The following is a 22,444-nucleotide window of genomic DNA, read 5'->3' as shown; positions in this document are numbered from 1 at the left end:
TATTAAAGAGGGCATGTTCTACATGGAGCACTGGGTGTTATATGCAAACAATGAATCATGGAACACTACATCAAAAACTAATGATGTATGGTGATTAACATAACAATAATAATTAAAAAAAAACTAATGATGTAATGTATGGTGATTAACATAATAAAATAAAATTTTAAAAAAAGAAAGTAGATTAATAAAGATACATACTATAAATCCCAAAACAATCATTAAAATAACAAAATTATAGTTAATAACAAAAAGAGATAAAATTGCATAGAATTATACATCCACAACTTAGCATACGTAAAATTGGTGAAATCTCAATAAGCTCTGTAGATTGTACCATTCACTCTCCTGGTTGAATTTATATTGTGCTCTAGTTATGCAAGATGTGACCATTGGGGGAAATTGGTGAAAGATACACAGGAACTCATTGTACCTTTTTTTTAACTTCCAGAATTTTAGAAAAATCAATCAAATCAGTAAACCTCCAGCAAGATTAATTAAAGAGAAGACACAAGTACCAATATCGGGATTGAAAGAGATGATATCAATTAGATGAGATTCTACACCAATAAATTGTTGTGATGGTTAACTTTATATTGAACTTGACAGAGCTAAGAGATGCCAGATAGTGATATTTCTGGGTGCGTCTGAGGTTATTTCCAGAAGAGATTAGCATTTGCATTGGTAAGCTCTGGGAGTTAGGAAGGGTTCTGACAGTTTGGTTGACTGGATGAAACACAAACCAAAAGGTATCCCTTCCCCCGCCCCCGCCCCCCCCCCCACTCCATGAATGAGATGGAAATGTCCAACCTCCCTTTCTTTAATTTAAAGGAAAGTATTTAGAGGCTTAGAGAGATTGCAATGTTCAGAGTGGATTTGTCATTTAAGATGTACTCACCCACCCTGGGTGGGTCCATAAGACATCCTTGTTGTCTTTCAGATTCTTTAAAAGACATAAAATCTCATTACATCAAGTACCCTCCTTAATACCCTCCTTAATCACCCAATTACCCTGTCCCCCCACCTACCTCCCCTCCAGCAACCCTCAGTTTGTTTCCTACAGTTAAGAGCCTCTATGGTTTGCCTCCCTCTCTGTTTTCCTCTTATTTTATTTTTCTTTCCTTTCCCCCATGTTCATCTGTTTTGTTTCTTAAATTCCCCATGAGTGAAATCATATGGTATTTGTCTTTCTCTGACTGACTTCTTTTGCTTAGCATAATACCCTCTAGTTCAATCCATACTGTTGCAAATGATAAGATTTCATTCTTTTTGATGACTAATGTTCCATTATATACCTACAGACACACACACCACTTCTTTATCCATTCATCTGTTGATGAACATCTGGGCTCTTCCCATATTTTGGCTATTGTGGACATCGCTGCTATAAACATTATGATGCATGTGCCCCTTCGAATCACTATTTTTGTATCCTTTGGATAAATACCTAGAACACACCAATAATGACATTAAATGTGAATGGGTTAAGCAACCAAATAAAAAAGGAGAGAGGTCAGATTGGATAAAGAAATAATATATGTATATATTTCTACAGGAGACACACTTTAGGTTCAAAGATACAAATAGATTAAATGTAAAAGGATAGAAAAGTATCTATCATGCAAAGACCATAAGAAAGCTGGACTGGTTATGCTAATATCAGACAAAATAGACTTTGAAACAGGAAAAAAGTCATTAGAGATGAAGAAGTACATCTCATAATGATATGAAATGAGATGAGTTAATCCGTTAGGAAGATAAAAGTTATATATGCATCTAATAAAAGGCCCCCAAAATATATGAAGGAAAAACTGATAGGAATGAAAGGAGAAATAGACACTTCAACAATAGCTGGAAACACCAATATCCTATTTTCAAGAGCAGTTAGAAAAATCAGAGATCAACAAGGAAATGGAGGACTTGAACACTTTATCTAAAGAGACCTAACATACATCTCTATGACACTCCACCTAAGAACAGCATGATATACATTTCTCTCAAGTGCACACAGTACATTCTCCAGAATAGACCATATAGTAGGCCATAAAACAAACTTCAATACTTTTAAAAGGATTGAAATAATAAAGTATGTTCTCCGACCATAATGTAACTTAACTGCATCACTCTCTAAAATAAAAAGCTCAAGAATATTTATAGGAACAAAATATATCCAGCCCCGAACAAAGTAAAATTCAAAATATCTGACCCAGAACTGATACAGGTATTAGAATCAACCAATAAGGATATTAAGACAGTTATAACGATATATCATGTAATCAAAAACCCAGAGGAAAGATTGAACTTTCAGACTTAGAAGAAATAAAAAAAGATCCAAACTGAACTTCTAGACATGAAAATTACAATGTTTGAGATAAAAAATACATTGGATTGAAAGTTCTGCCTGATGGTTTTACCACACTCATTACATTCATAAGGCTTCTCTTCATTGTGGATTCTCTAATGCCCAGTGAGGGGTGAGCTCTGCTTAATAGATTTGCCACATTCACCACATGGATAGAATTTCTACACCTTCAGAACTCCTTGATGTTCTGAAGGACATATTAGGATGTTCCCAAAGTTCCTTATATTCAGCACATCCACCCTTTTGTGTGTTTTTAAGATTCCTTGTCTATTACTTCTAAGAAATCACTTTCCAATCTAATTCCTTCTTCATGTGAGGGTTGGCTTCTAGTTTCTCTAAAGTATCTTTATGGGCATCTAGCTTCTGATCGCCCAGGAACCACCCCCACAGAGTCCTCCTGATGTACCACTAGATGATTCTGATTTTTTAGAAATTACCTTCTTTGGAATCAACTCTGAACTCTGCATCCTGTTCCCATCTGCTGCCAAAAGAAAGAAGAAAACCACTTTTACTAATTTTTGTCCTGTGGTGGAAATAAGATCATCAAGAAACCTATACCTCTAAACAAAAACAAAAACCTTCATATTATGGTTAAGGAATGAGGTGACATATTTAGAACAGGAGGGGAAATTGGAAACAGCTCATTTTTTTTTTCTTCAGGACAGAAAAAAAAAATAGAAAAGGAGAAATTGATCAATTCAGGGGAGTAGAAGAGATATCAGGACAGATAAATGTTGAACCATCCCAGTCAAGTTAGAAGGGCAATTAAAAAGGAAGAGACAAGTTGGTGGTGTTATGTTACAGAAGTAAGATCCTTGGTAAAATGATTAACTCTAAGGTCCTTCCCAACCATGACATCATATGGTACCATGGCTCTCAGAGAAGATGTTAGGGAGACAAAGAGGTGGCAAACACTTCAAGTCAAATATGCAAGATGACAGAGTAATCATGGTCATGATTACTAAGCATGAAAATGTTGATTCCTTTCAATCTAGTTTTAACCAGGACCATAAACTATCATGCCATTTTAGTATGTGAGAAATTGAAGATGTCTGAGTCCCTGACTGTTAAGCCCACCTTCTCCACAGTTGACTACTGTCCTCGCTTAGTCAATCACAGAAACTGCCAAAGGCCTCTTCCAGGAGGCTTTCCTGACCCAGTTTTAGCTGAGAGGGAAGCTGAGGTAACCATATTTTTTGCCAAGTGACCCTACTTATTCCATAATGGGCCACAGGTGATTGGACCAGAGCCAGGCACTAGACTCATGTGTAGCTGATCTCTAGGTTAGTTATCATCCTCTGCTATAGCTTGGTGGTGGGGGGCAGGGATAAAACTCTGCCCAGAGATGATATTTAATGGCTGAGCCAACTGGAATACCTCTCTATGGAAATTCTGAATTATAAGTAGGGCAAAAACAAGATAGTTAAAAGCAGAACTGAAGGTGGAATGATGTATGGGAAGAAGCTAAGCCATTAGGAGCCACAGCAAATAAAGTATGATGGAACAGAAATTGAAATGAAGAAGAAGCTATGAGGGGGACAGAAGATTCTTCTTCACAGCTGAGCAGCAGTGAGAAAAGTAGAAAGAAAACATATATATGGAGCAACTAAGTTACATTCACAGTGCAACACTGGGGTAAAGATTCATTTATTTTTGTTCTTGAGGCTCCCAGAATGCCATCCATTGAGGTGCATTCTCCATTAGTACCTGTTTCTCACAGTCTCTTCTAGCTGGTTGGGCTTGGATCCCTTCTCATAGTGGTAAGAAATTATAACCATAGACCCCTCTTTGACTAGGGATGCTTCCTTTTCCTCATTATTGTATCATTTAGGAGGATGAGATGTGTTAATAAAGCTTGATAATATGTGCCCTGTGTAAAGTCCTATCTAACTTAGAAGTTAAAGAATTGGCTTCTGGATCCTCTGGAACAAGATAATTAGTCTCTAATCAGACTGATACATGAGTGATCACAAAATTGGGCATTGTGGAAGGACACATTCTTATTTGAATATAAAATGTTGATTGTAAGTTTAGGTTTCTCCAAAAGCAGAGCCTGGCACAAGTCCTTAGGGATAGGTAGGTTATTTGGGAGGTGATCCCAAGAAGCAGAAGGGAGGCAGCAGGCAGAATAAGACAAGCAATAGAGGACAAGCCAATAAAGTGTGAATTATTGAGTGATTCTACTGTGAGCAACTAAGGCTCAATCTCACTTGGTGACCCCTAAGGATCCAAGTAGGACATAGCTGAGAATTTTCTTGCCAAAGCATGGGAAGCTTGGGCATTTATGCACCAATTGTTAATGGTCATTCTTTTGGGGTTGCCCATGGGGCTGTTTTTCTCACGCACTTCTTCCAGGCAGTACCTGAGACCTGGCTGGAAGAGAAAGCCCTGAAGCAAAATAGACTGAGTTGTCATAGTGCACACTACAAATGGAAGGCTGTCAGGATGGATAGAACCATTCCTCAAGAGTTGCACAAAAATTACAGGTCAGCAGAGGTGACTGTGGTATAGAACACAGATGGCATATTCTTCAGGTAACAGGCAAAAGCTACTTTTAATATTTGACTCAAAGAATTTAGTCTCAAGAAATAATCCCTTCACCTGTGTAGTAACTACTTCCATTATTTTCCAGTACCCCCAAAAGAAGTATCTGCACAATCTCTTGGACTGGGAAGGCCTCAGTTACATTTTGTTCTGCTTACCAGCCACTTCTAAGGCTAGGAGATACTAGATTGATTTCAGGACTACCGCCTTTGGGCCTCTCCGAACCATAGTGTACTCAAGAACCATGACCTTCTATATGTAAGTCCAGGTGGTACAAGCTAAGATAGTAGGTCCAACTCATTGAGGAGGTAACAAGCGTCCTGAGGGCCCGGGCCATGTTATTCATCTATGCATCCTTCAAGTCTGGAATGCAACAGCTCCCACCAGTTCGTTGGGAGAAATGAAAACCAAAGGGCCCAGAATCTCAGCCATTCTCGCCCCCTCCAAAGAAAACAAGGAATCATAGAGATGTGGCTTCCCAGAGAGCCAGGGATGGGAGGGGTTGCTGAGCAACCGGAAGTAGCGGTACTCACAGGTCAGCCATTATTCTGAGCTTCGGCTGCCGTTGATTCCCGTGTCATCTCTCCGCGTCCTGGTGCCCAGGAGGCGATACCCAATGCCGGAGGCGCAGCGGGAATCCCCGGTGAGCGGGGTGGGCTCGGGTCGGGAGGGCAGGCGCGGAGGGCGGCCCAGGGTAGGGGCTTAAGCTCCGTAGGGCTGCGCAACCCTCGCCGGCCGGTCCCCGGCACTGACCCCCAGTGCGGTCCCTCCTTAGCTCCGTATTGGCGTGGACGCCCTGGGCTCGACTTGGGCAGATGCCGGTTTGGGGAAGGTAGTGAGGGCAGCACGTCTGAATCCGTGTGTGTCTGTGGTGCTCGAGTCAAACAATGAGGACAGCTGCCTCAGTAGCCAGGCCTTTCTGCTTTTCGTCATTCTTTTTTGAGGCTGGTAGAGACAGCTTGAGACTTTCTAGAGCGGTGGCAACCAGACTCCTAGGGACTTCTTTTTTTTTTTTTTGGTAGGGATGGAATAATTTCTATCTTTTAATTTTGTATTATAATGGTAATTTAAAAACAAACTTACACCACTCATACCACCATTACTTAAGGGAGTATATTTTCACGCTAAGTACTGACACTGTAAACTCAGAATAAATGCCATTCTTTGCAAGAAAGGTCATTGCCAACCTCTATCAGTGACTGTGTACAGTTACTGTATTTTTCGTTTTACGGTGTGCCAGATTAAATCTTTATAATGAACTAGCGTTTGGAAACTATTGCTTTAGAATGAATGTTGTTTGGCTTTCAGAAGTCTCTAGATGGAAGTATTTTGGACTTTTGGAATTCGGTTCCGTGATTTCAGAATTTGCTCCCACAACTTAACCAGTCCAGTGGCCTTGAACTGCTTAGCTCGCCTGAGCCTTCTTTTGTTCTTACTTATAGCTCACAAGCCTTTGGTGAGAAACAAATTGTATGTTTTAGGATTTATTTGTATCTGTGAAGTAAGATTAAATAGAATTCTAATAATTTACTATAGAAAATCCTTTTTTCCCCAAGTTTTATTTATCTCAAAATAAACTTTATTCTTGGGACGCCTGGGTGGCTCAGTTGGTTAAGCGGCTGCCTTCGGCCCAGGTCATGATCCCAGGGTCTTGGGATCGAGTCCCACATCAGGCTCCTTGCTCAGCAGGGAACCTCCTTCTCCTTCTCTCTCCCGCTGCTTGTGCTCTCTCTGTCAAATAAAATCTTTAATAAATAAATAAATAAATAAATGGCAGAAAGAAAATACAAAAAAAAAGAACTATTCTTTAGAGCAGTTTTAGTTTCACACCAAAATTGAGCAGAAAAACACAGAGATTTTCCATATACTTCCTACCTCCATTCATGCATAGCTTTCCTCACTAATAACATCCTCCACCAGACTGGTACATTTGTTAAAATCAGTGAACCTACATTGATATGTCATAATCACCCAAATTCCATAGTCATTACATTAGGGTTTACTCTTGGGGTTATACATTCTGTGGGTTTGGACAAATGTAAAATGACGTGTATAATGTAGCCACCATTATAGTATCGTACAGAGTGGTTTCACTGCCCTAAAAATCCTCTCTGCTCTGCCTATTCATCTCTTTCTCCTCCCAACCCCCAGCAGCTATTGACCTTTTTACCGACTCCAATGTTTTACCTTTTCCAGAATGCCATGTAGTTGGAATTGTACAGTATATAGTTTTTTCACATTGGCTTCTTTCACTTAGTAATAGGCATTTTAAGATTCCTCCATATCTTTTCATGGCTTGACGGCTCTTTTCTTTTTAGTGCTGAATAGTATTCCATTGTTGGGATGAACCACAGTTTATCCATTCACCTACTGAAGGACATCTTGGTTGCCTCTAGATTTTGGCAGTTATGCGAAGTGTTGTTTATACACGTGATGTTTATAATGTTTATACATCTGTGTCCAGGTTTTTGTATGGACATATTTTTTTAACTCCTTTTAATAAATACCAAGGAGCACGATTGCCAGATTGTATGGTAAAGAGTATGTTTAGTTTTGCGAAAAACTGCCAAACTGTCTTCCAAAGTTGGCTGTACCATTTTGCATTCCCACCAGTAATGAATGAGAGTTCCTGTTGCTTCACATCCTCACCAGCATTTGGTGTTGTCTGGATGTGTTCTGGTGTATTCTGGATTTGGGCTATCTTAATAGGTAGCCAAAATAGCCACTTAATAGTGGTATCTTACTGTTTTAACTTGTATTTCTCTGATGACATATGATGTGGAGCATCTGTTCATGTTCTTGTTTAGAATCTGTATATCTTCTTTGGTGAGGTGTCTGTTAAGGTCTTTGGGCCATTTTTTAAATTGAGTTGTTTATTTTCTTATTGTTGATTTTTAAGAGTTCAGTTCTTTATCAGATATGTATGTCTTTTGCAAATATTTTTCTCAGTCTGTGGCTTGTCTTCTCATTCTCTTGACATTGTTTTTCACAGAGTAGAAGTTTTAAATTTTATCTAAGTCCAGCTTACTATTTTTTTCATGATCACACCTTTTGTGTTGTATCTAAAAAGTCATCACCATACCCAAGATCATTGAAGTTTTCTCCTCTGTTATCTTCTGGGAATTTTATAGTTTTGCATTTCACATTGAGATCCATTCTGAGTTAATTTTTGTGAAGGGTGTAAGATTTGTGTCTAGATTCATTTTTTTTTTTTTTACATGTGTATGTCCAGTTATCTTGGCACCACTTGCCAAAAAGGCTTTGTTCCACTGTACTGCCTTTGCTCCTTTATCAAATAGCAGTTTTATTTGTGTGGATCTATTTCTGGGCTTTGTATTCTGTTCTATTAATTTATCTGTTCTTTTGCCAATACCACACTGTTTTGATTACTATAGTTTTATCGTAACTCTTCATGTGTGGTGTCAGTCCTTCAGCTTTGTTCTTCTCCTTCAGTGTCATGTTGGCTATTCTGGGTCTTTTGCCTCTACTATAAACTATAGAATGAGTTTGTTGGTATCCACAAAATAACTTGCTGAGGTTGTAATTGGAGTTGCACTTAACTATAGATAAAGTAGGGAAGAAGTGGCACTTTGGCAATATTGAGTCTGTCTGTGAACGTGGGATAGAAATCCTTTTTGAAAGTTCCTTTCCATCACCCCCAGATCAGTTATCAAGAACAGCTCAGTTTTTCTCAATTATTTTATCCCTAGTGCTACTTAAGTTTAGAACTTAATCATTTGTTTAGACCATTGTAAAAACTTTACTGGCCTTCCTGAGATCTAGTCCTCCCTCCCCCATCATTCCTCCCATATAGAATTTTGACCCTGTTAGTTAATATTTCATTCATGCTCAGAGCAGGAAACGCCTTTCTAAATATGAAACAAAACATAGAGCATTAAGAAAAAGATTGGGTTGTGTGGCAAAACAAATATAAGCAAAGTCACATGAGGTGTATGGTAAAGAGATGAGAAAAGGAAAAATTTGCCACTCCCATTGTAACAAAGGACTAATTTTCTTAATGTAAAGAGTGTGTACACATTAACAAGACCAAACATTCCAATAGAAACATGAGCAAAAGATATGAATAGGTAACAGAAAATAAAATATAAATGACTCTTAAAAATCTAAGTTAGATTTGGTGAAGGAGTGAGGAGAAAGGCACTCCCATACTGCTCATGCTTGGAGTGTAAATTGTAAATTAGTTTAGGCCCAAAGAAGGACTAATTGGCAATATCAAAATGATAAAGTCACAGGGCACCTGGGTGGCTCAGTCGGTTTGGTGTCTGCCTTTGGCTCAGGTCATGATCCCAGGGTCCTGGGATCCAGCCCCATGTCAGGCTCCTTGCTAAGCTTCTCCGTCTCCCTTCTGCCCCTCCCCCTGCTTGTGCATGCACGCTCGCTCTCTCTCAAATAAATAAATAAAATCTAAAAAAAAAATTATAAGGTCACATAAATTTTGATCCAGCAGTTCTTTGAGGAACTTTTCATGTATATGCCTACACACATGCAAATTGATGTATGCTCAAGGTTTTTAATGATAATATTGTTTTTAATAAGAAAAGATTGAAAACTGCCCATCTGTGATGGAGTAGGTAAATAAATTAAGATATGCCCGTATAGTGATACCATGCATCAGTAAAAAGGCAGGAGGGGCTATTTGTGACAGGAAAGATTTCTAAGATATATATTTTTTAAAGATTTTATTTTTAAGTAATCTCTGCACCCAATGTGGGGCTCAAATTCATAATCCTGACATCAAGAGTCCCATCCTGCACTGACTGAGCCAGCCAGGTGGCCCTAAGATACATTGTTAATTGGAAAAAGGAAGATGCAGTGCATGATTCATGGTGTTTTGTGAAAAAAAGGAAATACAAAACAATATATATTATACTTAATTGTATAAACATAAATAGCTGGAAAGGTACATAAGAAACTAATGCGGAGAGGGAAACTTTACACAGTATGCATTTTATAATTTAAAATTTTGAACCAATATTACCTATTTAAAAAAATAACAAGGAAAAATATAAAGTAAAATCTCTTTACTGGATACGTATCGCATACAGTACATGATCACCCTCTTGTTCTGCCTCTTAAGAGCCTTTAGAATTTGACTTCTGTTTACCTCTTGACTCTGCACCTACAGCCTTGCCTCCAGAGTTTACCTCCCTTCTCTGGTTTGCAAAGCATATTCCTTCCTCCCTCCCTCCCTCCTTCCCTCCCTCACTCCCTCCCTTCCTTCCTTCCTTCCTTCCTTCCTTCCTTGTAAAGTGCATTTCTAATAGAGCTATATGTGCTATTCCCATGCTTTTGAAAATATAGTTCTCTCTTCCTGGAATGGCTTGCCTAATACTCCAGTGGTCTTTTTATTTTTCTTTCAAGTCCAATCCAGAATAACCTTTCATGAATTCTTTCTGTGCTTGTATGACTTCCTATTAATTTTATTTATATACTATATCGAAATTGTGTTTACATTTCTGCCTCCTCTGCTTAGTTATAAACATGCTCTGTAAGAGTCCAAGTTTTAAATGAAATTAGTGAGGGTGCTTTCATGTCACTGACAGTGATGTAACTGTTATAATCTCAAAAGCTTAAAACTGTTTGTACCTTCCAACCCAACAATTTTTTTTTTCTGGGAATTTTTCCTGAAAAAATAAGCAGAAATGTAACCAAAAATTCATTAGCAAGGATAGTCAATGTGGCCTAATTTATAATAGGAGGAAATAATAAATAATTTAAATGTCTAACAACAGGGGAATGTTTAAGTATGAATGGGCTTATATGCTCTTAAAATAACGATGAGGATTATATTAAATATATTTACAAGATAACATGTGAAAAGCAAGTTAGAGAGATGTACTGTTGGTTCCAATCTTGTGATCCAAATTGGTGCAGAAGATCAGAAGAACAACTCTGGTTTTGTCTTTTCTGATTTTACAAATTTTATGTTTTGTAATAGGAAAAATAAATGTTATTTCTTAAAAAAAGATTTTTAGCCACAAGCCTAAGTTTTGTATAATAAAAGTCAAATTTATCTAAATATTTTGATTGATGTAATGAACAATTTTCAGAGAATTCAAAGTATGTATAGTAAAGCTAACTGAGTTCAGCCTTTCTTTGTTAATTGAGGTGTTAGGATTTTGTCTCTTGTATCAGGATTAAGACCTTACTTGTTGACTGTACAGAACATAGGAAAGAGTTCTAGTTATAGAAAGATAATAACTAACATTTGAGCCCGTATACCAGGCACTGTTCAAAACTTGGGGAAATATATGTAAAGACCAAATTCTTACACAAGGCTATACAGTAGGACCTATTATTACCCCATTCTTCAGGTTAAGAAACAGACTTAGAAGTGAGGTAACTTGTTCAGGGTCACACAGGAGTAGCCAGGATGCCCAATGTTAGAGTGGTAGATAAAGATTTATTGTAATTAGGTGGAGGAGATATTGTGAATAAAGACTAAAGGGATTTCATTACTTTGGTTGCAGCAGTGGTCTGGGTAACATGAGTGTCTGTGTCCTTAGAGCCTTGGGCAGGGGCTTCTGTCAGAGGAGGCACTGCCCGGAACCTAGAACCTTGGATTTAGGAAGGTTCTCTTCATTACAGGAAATTGACTGGGGTCTGGAAATCTTGGTTATTGCTTTGGGTTAACTTTATCAATGATTTCTTGAGGTCTTCTAGATGATATTCTCCAAGCTTTAAGGAAGCAAGGATTGAAGCAAGGATTGAAGGGGCCTGGAGAGGAGCCTTTCTTAAATGACGACAATGACAAGAGAAAATTGGGCCCACAATGCTCTGAGACAAGAGGGTCTTGTTAAAGGGAAGGATGATACCTGGAAATGGGGAACCAGCTTCCAAGGAAGCAGCTCCTCTGTTTGGGAGACCTCCCACCTGCACTTTAGACAGTTACGTTACCATGAGACATCTGGACCCCAGGAAGCACTGAGCCGGCTCCGGGAGCTCTGTCGTCGATGGCTGAGGCCAGAAGCACGTACTAAGGCCCAGATCCTGGAACTGCTGGTCCTGGAGCAGTTCTTGAGCATTCTGCCTGGGGAGATTCGGACCTGGGTGCAGATCCATCGCCCTGGGAGTGGTGAGGAGGCTGTGGCCCTGGTAGAGGAGCTACAGAAAGACCTCGATGGACCAGCACTAAAAGTGAGAAAGGGGGAGGGGAGAGATTTGGGATGGAAGGAAGGAGAGAATTAAGGCAGGGCAAGCTGGGCTGGAGGGTGATCCTGTAATTTTTGTAAACAATTAATAGCTCATTAGCAACTGTAATGCTTATTACAGCAGGCTCATGAGCTATTTCAGATCATAGAATATCTGCAGAGAAATGGATTTATGATTGGCATCTTGGGTCTAATTCAGAATTAGTACACTTTATCCCTCTGGGTGATGCTTGCTAATGCAGAGTTTGGTTGAATAACCTGAAGAACATAATGTTTCTAAGTGTTCCCCTAAACAGAAGCATATGTATTATTTGTATAAGTTTGTTAGGAATGATGATGTAAGCTTGGAGTATAAACGGCAATGGGACAGCAAGAATGAAGCTTTCTAAATCTGGCAGGACCTTCCCATGTGTGCCCCTACTGGGGATTATGTGGGCCAAGGGATTGGGTTGAGATATTTACTTCTGGAAAGATTTTATATTCTTGACCATTAAATTGGGATCTTAATATATTTCCTAGTGTGTGTGAGATCTCTTTCTGTCACTCTGTAGTCCACCAGAAACATTTGTATATAAGAAGTCTGAAACCTAACTTAAAACTTGGGAGTGGCACCAAGGATGGGCTTGTTTATTTTAATCATAAAAATGAAGATTTTTAGAGCTATATATTTCATTACAAGGCACTAATCCATCCTTATTTGAGAGAGAGGAAAGTGGAGGCAGAGAAAGGTTTGCTGGATTGTCTTATGTCAGATATCTAGGTAGCAGCAAAACCATGTGTCTAGACTCTGGTGTTCCTTCTATTGGAGCAAGAACGGATAATAAAGGGGTAAATAAGTAGAAGAGTGTATTGAACCCAAGTCTAATCTAAAACCAGGTCTGAAGCTAAAACCCATACTCTTAATTATTACTTGTTACTTCCCATTCCCTCCTAGCCCACACCCAGATCTCGCTTCTGTTTCCACCGTTCTGTTCAGTCTCAGTGGGAGAGGTCACCAGTGCCATGAGTGGGGCTAGAGGGCCAGCTCCATTGTTCTCAAGGCAAAGCTTTACTGCTGTTTTGATGCTCCATACTTGAGGTGGGTCTCTGATCTCACAGTTCGAGATTGTGGGCAGAAAGAGGTCCATAGTGGTTAGGTGAGCCCGTTTTCTGGAGGTACAAGAAAAGTCAGCTTATTTTGTTTTGCTTGTTCCTAGGTTCCAGTTCTTGTTCAGCACCAGGACATTCTTCAGGAAGGGATGAACACTCCAGGAACAGCAGTTCCTCATGCACCCATTGGCAGCCGCATAGCAACTGAAATTTGCCAAAATCCTTTTACTGACCCAGTGATGTTCAATCTTCAGGATCCACAACATGGTACTTAGTGATCCTGGCTTTGGACTTTCTCAGGATCTTTATTATGGCTCCTCCAACTTGCAGTTAGTTGCCTCCTCTCCTGTCTTGTATATGAAACCCTTATGGTACCAAGTTCTTTCTGTTATTCCCCCACCTATCCTTTCCTGGGTCCCTGTGACCTTTTATCCATTCTTATTGCTGTTCTTTTATTATTCCAGTCCTTCACATGGGGGTTACTCAGAAGAGGTTTGTAAGTCATTTTATAGCCATCATTGTCTAGTCCTGGGAGTTCTGGGTCTTTCTGAATTCCTTGTTTGTAGAAGAAATGGGACTTGGATTAGTGGTCAGGAACAGCAGTAATTTCACGTGCAGCTTTTGCTCCTTCAGATTCTCCTGCCCCTGAAGCTTCTGCCCTTTCCCAGGAAGAGAACCCAAGAAATCAATTAATGGCCCTCATGCTCCTAACAGCCCAGCCCCAGGTAGGTTTGCATTCTCTTTCCTTCCTAAGGCCCTCTCTGCACTACCAAACTATGGCTGAGGTATCCTCTGTCATCCTAGTGTTTGGGGCCCAATCAGTTCCTATCTGTAAATCACAGTCCATGTGATTGGAAGGTAGACTTTGTGTGGGGTTTCCTTATGTCTCTCTGATAGCCCTTGCTTGCCTCATGGCCTCATAATGTGTCCTTACCCAGAAGTGAAAGGAACTTTTCAGTAGGGGAGCTCCTGGGCATGGATAATCTCACACATACCTGTTATTTCAGGAGTTGGTGATGTTTGAGGAAGTGTCAGTATGCTTTACTTCAGAGGAATGGGAGTGTCTGGGCCCGATTCAGAGGGCTTTATACTGGGATGTGATGTTGGAGAATTATGGAAATGTGACCTCCCTAGGTAAGGACTCTTTCTTCCCATCATTCTTACCTTTATTTCATTAGCCTTTGTTTTCTGATTATGAAAGTAGTATATACTTATTTTGGAAAACATAGAATATTAGAAAGAAGAGGGCGCCTGGGTGGCTCAGTTGGTTAAGCGACTGCCTTCGGCTCAGGTCATGATCCTGGAGTCCCGGGATCGAGTCCCGCGTCGGGCTCCCTGCTCGGCAGGGAGTCTGCTTCTCCCTCTGACCCTCCCCCCTCTCATGTGCTCTCTCTCATTCTCTCTCTTTCAAATAAATAAATAAAATCTTAAAAAAAAAAAAAAGAACATTAGAAAGAAGAGAATACAACTTAAACCCACTCTTTGTAGACAACTACTATCAAAATTTTGACATATTACCTTTCTGATTTTCCTGAGTTTTTTTTATTGGCTACAAAGTTTGTCCCATAATTCAGCCATTTCCTTATTTTAGATAATTTCTGTAATAATCTCTGTCTCTATACCTAACGTCTTTCTTTATTTCTCATTATTTTTTTAGAAGTAGAATTACTAGGCCTAAGTGTTTGAATTATTTTAAGGTTCTTCTTTCATACTGCCAAATTGCTTTCCTTGGTGATCTCTGTCCTCATGGAGAGATACATAGCACTCCTTTTGCTCTGCCTTTATTGGTACTGCATAATCCCATTCTTTTAAATTGTTGCTGATATGGGCGCCTGGGTGACTCAGTTGGTTAAGCGACTGCCTTCGGCTCAGGTCATGATCCTGGAGTCCCGGGATTGAGTCCTGCATTGGACTTCCTGCTCAGCGGGGAGTCTGCTTCTCCCTCTCCTATTCCCCTCTCTTGTGCTCTCTCTCTCTCATTCTCTCTCTCAAATAAATAAATAAAATCTTAAATTGTTGCTGATACGATTTTTTAAAGTTGTAATATCTTTATTCTCTAGTGGATTTTTATGACTAGTAATAAAGTAAGAACTTTTTTCTTTTTAAGATTTTATTTATTTATTTCACAGAGAGAGACACAGTGAGAGAGGGAACACAAGCAGGGGGAATGGGAGAGGGAGAAGCAGGCTTCCCACCGAGCAGGGAGCCTGATGCAGGGCTTGACCCCAGGACCCTGCGATCATGACCTGAGCCTAAGGCAGACGCTTAATGACTGAGCCACCCAGGCACCCCTAAAGTAAGAACATTTAAAAAATATTTAGTAGCCATTTGTGCTTCCAGCAAACATGAAAATATCTATCATGTGATAGCAACTGTGGAAATGATTCTGCCCTTAAGTAGCTTATCATGATTTGGGAGATGAGCATAGAAAAAATAAACAAGGCAGAGTAAAATAATTAGTATAAGAGTGTGATAAACCTTTTAAGATGGAAATGAAGAGGACAAAGCAACCAATACCATTCCTGAGATTAGGAAAGGCCATAAAGGAGGTAGCTTTGTGCTGGGCTTTGAAGAAAAGGGTAAGATTTTGTTTGGACAAATATACATTAAAAATTGAGGAATCAACTAATGCACTGATCTAATTTGAACTGAAATACAGATTTATAGTATAATTAAATAGCTGCATACTATTCCGTTGTTTGTGTATCATGCTTTACATTGACGGCTTTATAATACTGAATTTCTATTCAAGAACATTACATGCCTTTCCATTTGTTCAGCACTGCTTTTATGTTTCAGGCCTGTTTTTAAATTGTCTTCATCTGGATCTTGCATAGTTCAAGATAACGTTGATTCTTTGGAATTAGAATCTTCTGATGTTTTCTAATTGACTATAGTGTACATATATGAAAATACTGATTTTTTTTGGTATGTTGCAACCTTATTATTTTGTTTACAGTAATTTATACTGTAAATTTTTACGCTGAATGAGAATATATCTTTTACTATCTTAGATGTGCCGACTGTGGGCCAAACATTCTGTAGATTTTATATTTTGATACATGTTACCAAACTGCTTTCTACCGATGATGTACCAACTTATTTTCCCATGAAAAGAGCAAAAGAGGGCCCATCTCCCTTACATGTGCTTATGATTTGGTCAGTGTTTTAAATCTCTGCTAGGTAGATGACAAATACTATTTTTTGTTTTTCATTTCTTTGATTATTAGTGTGGTGGAAATCTTTTCAAATTTATTGGTCATTTCACCCCTATTCATAGCCTTTCTACATATTTCTTTTATTTATGAGAACTGCCCCTTTGTCAAGTATTGCATATGTTTTTCCCATTTGTTTGCCTTTCAGCATTATTTATGAGTTACTATTTTTAAGCCTTAGGAAATCTTTTATGTAGTATTAAATTTAGCAGTATTTTCCTTTATGGTCTTTGTGGTCTTCTCAGTAAAATTATTTTTATTTGTTTAAGATTTTATTTATTTATTTAGAGAGAGTGTGTGCAAGCAGGGGAGGGGGAGGGGCAGAGAGAGAGGAAGAATCTCAAGCGGACTCCATGTTGAGCACAGGGCCCGTTGTGGGGTTCGATCCCATGACCCTGAGATCATGACCTGAGCCAAAATCAAGAGTCAGACACTTAACCGACTGAGCTACCCAGGCGCCCCAGTAAAATTATTATTTTTTTAAAAATCACTTGTATTGTTTTCAGATACTTTTATTGTTTCCTTTTTATTTTTAAGCTTTACTCTATCTAAAATTTATCTTGATATATAGAATGACATATGAATCTAATTTGTTTCTTTGTTTTTTAACCCAAGTGGCTTTTAGTAGTTATAATGCTATTTACTCAATAATCCATCTTTTCTAAGAATTTAAAAATATGTTTTATGAGTAAATTGGTGAATTTTATGAAAAACACTCACCATGGATCCATATAACTCATGCTATAAGCCAAAATAAATTCTAGATGGGTCTAAGAGTTAAACTAAAAAAAAAGAGAAGAAAATGGAATTGCTTATTTAGTCTAGCTCTTTGAGGAAAGAGAAGTTTGAATCAATTTTAACAAATAAGATATGCTTTGGGATGTCTGGGTGGCTCAGTCGTTAAGCGTCTGCCTTCAGCTCATGTCATGATCCCAGGGTCCTGGCTGGGATGGAGTCCCGCATCGGGCTCCCTGCTCCGCGGGGAGCCTGCTTCTCCTTCTGCCACTCCCTCTCCTTGTGCTCTCTCTTTCTCTCTCTCTCTGACAAATAAATAAAATCTTTTAAAAAAACAAAAAATAAGATATGCTTCAACTGCAATATTGTTAGGACTTTAGCAAGCAGTATTGTTAGGACTTTAGCAAGCAGATACCCAGGGGTTTATGCCTTTTGACCTAGTGATTTTCATTTGAGGATGATACCTTAAAGAAATGGTTCAGAAAGAGGAAAATAACTAACATGTCTAAGGATAGTACCAGCAAAGTATTTATAAATGGTTAAAAGTTGGGCACAACGTAATTCCCCGAGATAGAGAAAGTACTAATAAGCAAACCATTGTGTTTGACTTGGAGTTATACTGTGACGCTATCAAATATGACAATTCTGCGCTCAATTTCCATGCACTGATAAACTATTTGGTAGAAAAGCAGATTCTCAGATGGCTTGCACACACTGTTTCAGTATGTAAAAGATTTGTATATGTTTTATTTAAGGGATTGGAATAGAATTTGAAGGAAATTCAGGAAATATTGAGTACTTCCCATATGTTAAGCTTAACTACCCCTGCCTTCAAACATTCAAGTTGGAGTGGTAGACATTTATACTAATAATTACAGTACAGTGTGACAAATGCTATGTAATAAAAGCGTGCACAAGTATGGGAGCCCATAGGAGCTTGGGATAGTGGGACTAGGAGAGTGGGGGCAGGGGTGGGTGGCTAAGGGAAAGATTTACGTGGGGGTGACTTTTTATTTTAATAACAGTTTTATTGAGCTATAATTCACATACCTTATAATTCACCCATTTAAAGGTTACAGTGCAGTGGTTGTTAGTAATACACAGAGCTGTGTGACCATCACCATAATTAATTTTAGAATAGTTCATCACCCCAAAGAGAAGCTTTGTACCATATAGCAGTCAAATTCATTTCACCCAACTGCCCCTCCAACCCAGCCTTAGGCAACCATTAATCTGCTTTCTATCTCTCTAGATTTGCCTTTTCTATGGGCATTTTATATAAATGGAATCATACAGTATGTGGTCTTTTGTGACTGCTTTTACTTAGCATAATGTTCTCAAGGTTCATCCATATTGTGGCATGTATTAATACTTTATTCCTTTTAATGCTGAATAATATTCTCTTGTGTGTGTATATATCACATTGTATTGATTCATCAGTTGATGGACATTTAAACATTTTGTTTCCACCTTTGAGCTATATAAATAACACTGCTGTGAATATTTGTGCACAAGTTTTTGTGTGGATGTATGTTTTCATTTCTCTTGGATATATACCAGGGAGTGGAATCCCTGGGTGTTCTGTGAAAATATTCACAACAGCTGCGTTTTGGTTTCTAAAAGGAGAGAAAAGTTTATTATTATAGAAACCTAATAGAAACAGAAGAAAGGAATCTACACATAAATGAGAGCAATAGTAAGCAATAAATGAGAATAAGACAATGTTACATTAGTCAGGTAACACAACATCCAACCTCATTAGCTGGGGAAGCCCCATGGAGACAGCCTGGCTGGAGTCCAGATTGAGAGGCTTGGGCGGAGCATCCTCCACTCAGGTGAGACTTCCAACTGTCCATCCCCATAAGGGCCATATTTATAGGGCAAATGATGGGGTCTGAAGTTAAACATTTGTTCACCTATGTGCAGTTTGGAGTGAGCTGCGTTTCTATGTTATCATGTTTTTATATTTTCAAGGAGCCTGGGCTATATTTTCTAGGAGCTACTTGCCTCCCCTCCCGGGTTACATTCTGGGGAGCCAGCCCTGCTTTGTAGGAGGAGGGGATGTGAGGCAAGATTTATAACTCTTGGCGCCCAGAAGGGTCAGTTCTGACCTGGAGGCCAGATAATATAGCTTAAATAATGAGGCTTCCAAGGTTATTCACATAGCCTGAGTCTCACAAACAACATTCTGTAGCCTGCCTGCATACATTCAGGTCTAGGTTGTTGGTTATGCAAGACAAATCACAGAAACATCCATCCTTATAAAACACTGGGTCAGGGCGCCTGGGTGGCTCAGTCGTTAAGCATCTGCCTTCAGCTCAGGTCATGATCCCAGGGTCCTGGGATCGAGTCCCACATCGGGCTCCCTCCTCGAGGGGAAGCCTGCTTCTCCCTCTCCCACTCCCGCTGCTTGTGTTCCTGCTCTATCTCTGTCTCTGTCAAATAAATAAATAAAATAAATAAAATCTTAAAAAAAAAAACAAAACAAAAACCACTGGGTCAAATGGTAACTCTGTTTAATCATATGAGGAGCTGACAGACTGTTCCAAAGTTGCTGCACCATTTTACACTCTCACCATTGGTATATAAGGGTTTCAGTTTCTCCAGATCTTTTTTTTTTTTAAGATTTTATTTATTTATATGAGAGAGAGAGAGCACAAGAAGGGGGAGGGTCAGAGGGAGAAGCAGACTCCCTGCTGAGGGGGGAGCACGATGCAGGGCTCTGTCCTGGGACTCCGGGATCATGACCTGAGCTGAAGGCAGACGCTTAACTGACTGAGCCACCCAGGCGTCCCGCAGTTTCTCCAGATTTTCCCCAGCATTTACAATCTTTAATAATTTAATAATTTTGGGGCTCCTGGGTGGCTCAGTCGTTAAGCATCTGCCTTCGGCTCAGATCATGATCCCAGGATCCTGGGATCGAGCCCTGCATCAGGCTCCCTGCTCTGCAGGAAGCCTGCTTCTCCCTCTCCCACTCCCCCTGCTTGTGTTCCCTCTCTCGCTGCATCTCTCTCTGTCAAATAAATAAAATCTTTAAAAAAATAATAATAATAATTTAATAATTTATATCTTTCTGATTATAGCCATCCTGGTGGATCTAAAAAGATAACTCATTGTGGTTTTCATTTGCATTTCCCTGATGACTAAAGATGTTGTGCAACTTTTCATGTGTTTATTGGTTGTATGTCTTTGAAGAAATGTCTTTTCAGATTCTTTGCCTATATTTTAATTGGGTTGTCTTTTTATTGTTGAGTTGTAGGAGTTTATATATTTTAGATACAAATACCTTATCAGGTATGGGACTTTCAAGTATTTTCTCCCATTCTGTGAGTGTCTTTTCACTTTCTTAGTGATATCCTTTGAAGCACAAAAGTTACTAATTTTGATGAATTTCAGTTTATCCTTTCTTTTGTTGCTTGTGTTTTGCTGTCGCATCTAAGAAACTATTGCCTAATTCAAGGTCATGGAGATTTATGTATGTGTTTTCTTTTAAGAGTTTTATAGTTTCAGTTCTTAGTTTTGTTCTTTGATCCATTTTGAGTTAGTTTTTGTATGTGGTGTGAGTAAGGGTCCAACTTCCTTCTTTCCATGTCTCAGCATCATGTCTCAGCACCATTCCATTATCTCAGCAGCATCTTCCCCCCCACTGAATTGTTTTGGTACCCTTTTGAGAATCAGTTAACCATAAATGTGGAGGCTTATTTCTGCACTCTCAATTCTGTTCCTTTGATTATATGTCTATCCTTATGTCAGTGGAACCCTGTCTTATTACTGTTGCTTTGAAGTACATTTTAAAATCAGGAAGTGTGAGCCCTTCAATTGTGGTTCTACTTTTTCAGTATTATTTTAGCTATTCTAGGCTTGTTGAGTTTCCATATCAATTTTAGTATTAGCTTGTCAATTTCTGAAGAGGCCAGGGGATTTATGGTAGGGATTATTGCACTGAATTTATAGATCAATGTGGGGATTATTGCCATTTTAACAGTATTAAATCTTCCAATCCATGAACATGGAATGTTTTCATTTGTTGAGTCTTTAACTTCATTCAACAGTGTTTCTTAGTTTTCAGAGTATAAGTTTTGTACTTCTTTTTAAAATTTATTCCTAAGTCTTTTATTCTTTTTTATGCTGTTATTTCTTAATTTCCTTTTAAGATTGTTCAGTGCTATTGTGTAGAAATCCCACTTTTTTGCTTATTTATCTTGTGTCCTACAACCTTGCCGTACTTACTTAGTTTTAACAGTTTTTTTGGTAGATTCTTTAGGATTTTCTACATATAAGATCTTGTCATCTGCAAAGAGGTAGTTTTACTTCTTCCTTTTCAATCTGGATGACTTTTATTTCTTTCTATTGCCTAATTGCCCTGGCTGAAACCTGCAGTCTATGTTGCATAGAAGTGGCAAGAACAGAAATCTTTTTCTTGAGAGTTCTTAGAGAGAAATCATCAATTGTTCACCATTAAGTATGATGTTAGCTTTGGATTTTTTTTGTAGTTTTTGGCTGAAGAACTTTATCACATTGAAGAAGTTCTCCTTCTATTCCTACTTTGTCAAGTGTTTTATTCATCAAGGGGTATTGGATTTTACCAGATGCTTTTTCTGCATCTATTGAGATGACTATGTGATTTTTGTCATTCATTACATTGATATGTAATTAATTGATTTTCCAATATTATACCAAATTGCATTTCTGTGATAAATCTCACTTGGTCATGGTGTATAATTTTTTTTTCATGTGTTGCTGGCTAGTATTTTGTTGAGGATTTTCATGTCTGTATTCATAAGGTCTATTTGTAGATTTCTTTCTTTTCTTTTTTATTTTTTTTTTGTGATGTCTTTGTCTGGTTTTGGTTATCAGGGTAATACTGGTCTCATAGAGTGAGTTGTGAAGTGTTCCCAACTCTTCTGTTTATTGGAAGAGTTTGTGAAAAATTGGTATTTTAATGTTTGGTAGAATTCATCAGTGAAGCACTCTGGGCCTGGGCTTTTCTTTGTGGGTGGTTTTTTGATTACTGACTCAATTTCTTTATTTTTTAGAGATCTATTGATATTTTCTATATCTTCTTGAGTCAGTTTTAGTAATTTGTGTCCTTCTGGGAATTTGCCCATTTCATCTTAAATTGTCCAGTTTATTTGCACAGAATCATTTGTAGCATTCCCTTAGAATCCTTTTTATTTCTGTAATATTTGGTAATGTCTAGAGGGGGTGACTTTGGGCTTATTTTTAAGAGTGTGGGTATTGGGCTTGTAGTGACTTGGGAAAAGGAAGAACAATTCAGGAAGAGAAGAGAGCATGGACAGTGATAGAGAAGCAAGCAAAAACATGAC

At 38.6% G+C, this 22,444-nt stretch overlaps 1 protein-coding gene across 5 annotated transcripts in view; it reads left to right on the top strand.

The window, feature by feature from the left end:
• Window positions 1–5,384: 5,384 nt before the first annotated feature.
• Window positions 5,385–22,444, top strand: part of ZNF197 (zinc finger protein 197) — a 32,468-nt gene continuing 15,408 nt past the window's right edge. For 2 of the 5 annotated variants that reach the window (XM_081823208.1, XM_031019848.2), the window contains exons 1-5: window positions 5,400–5,549; window positions 11,591–12,064; window positions 13,275–13,434; window positions 13,786–13,892; window positions 14,175–14,301. In XM_081823208.1, the coding sequence (XP_081679334.1) occupies window positions 11,666–12,064; window positions 13,275–13,434; window positions 13,786–13,892; window positions 14,175–14,301 (793 nt within the window). In that variant the 5' untranslated portion in view covers window positions 5,400–5,549; window positions 11,591–11,665. Of the gene's footprint in view, window positions 5,550–11,581; window positions 12,065–13,274; window positions 13,435–13,785; window positions 13,893–14,174; window positions 14,302–22,444 lie in introns of all 5 variants that reach the window. The other 3 variants (XM_031019849.2, XM_006748783.3, XM_081823216.1) reach the window with 3 other exon arrangements.

This window comes from Leptonychotes weddellii, chromosome 1 (assembly GCF_054177405.1).
Source record: "Leptonychotes weddellii isolate Sample4059 chromosome 1, ASM5417740v2, whole genome shotgun sequence".
NCBI lineage: Eukaryota > Metazoa > Chordata > Mammalia > Carnivora > Phocidae > Leptonychotes > Leptonychotes weddellii.
Note: the sequence above shows the minus strand (reverse complement) of the source record. Positions and strands in the feature narration are given on the sequence as shown.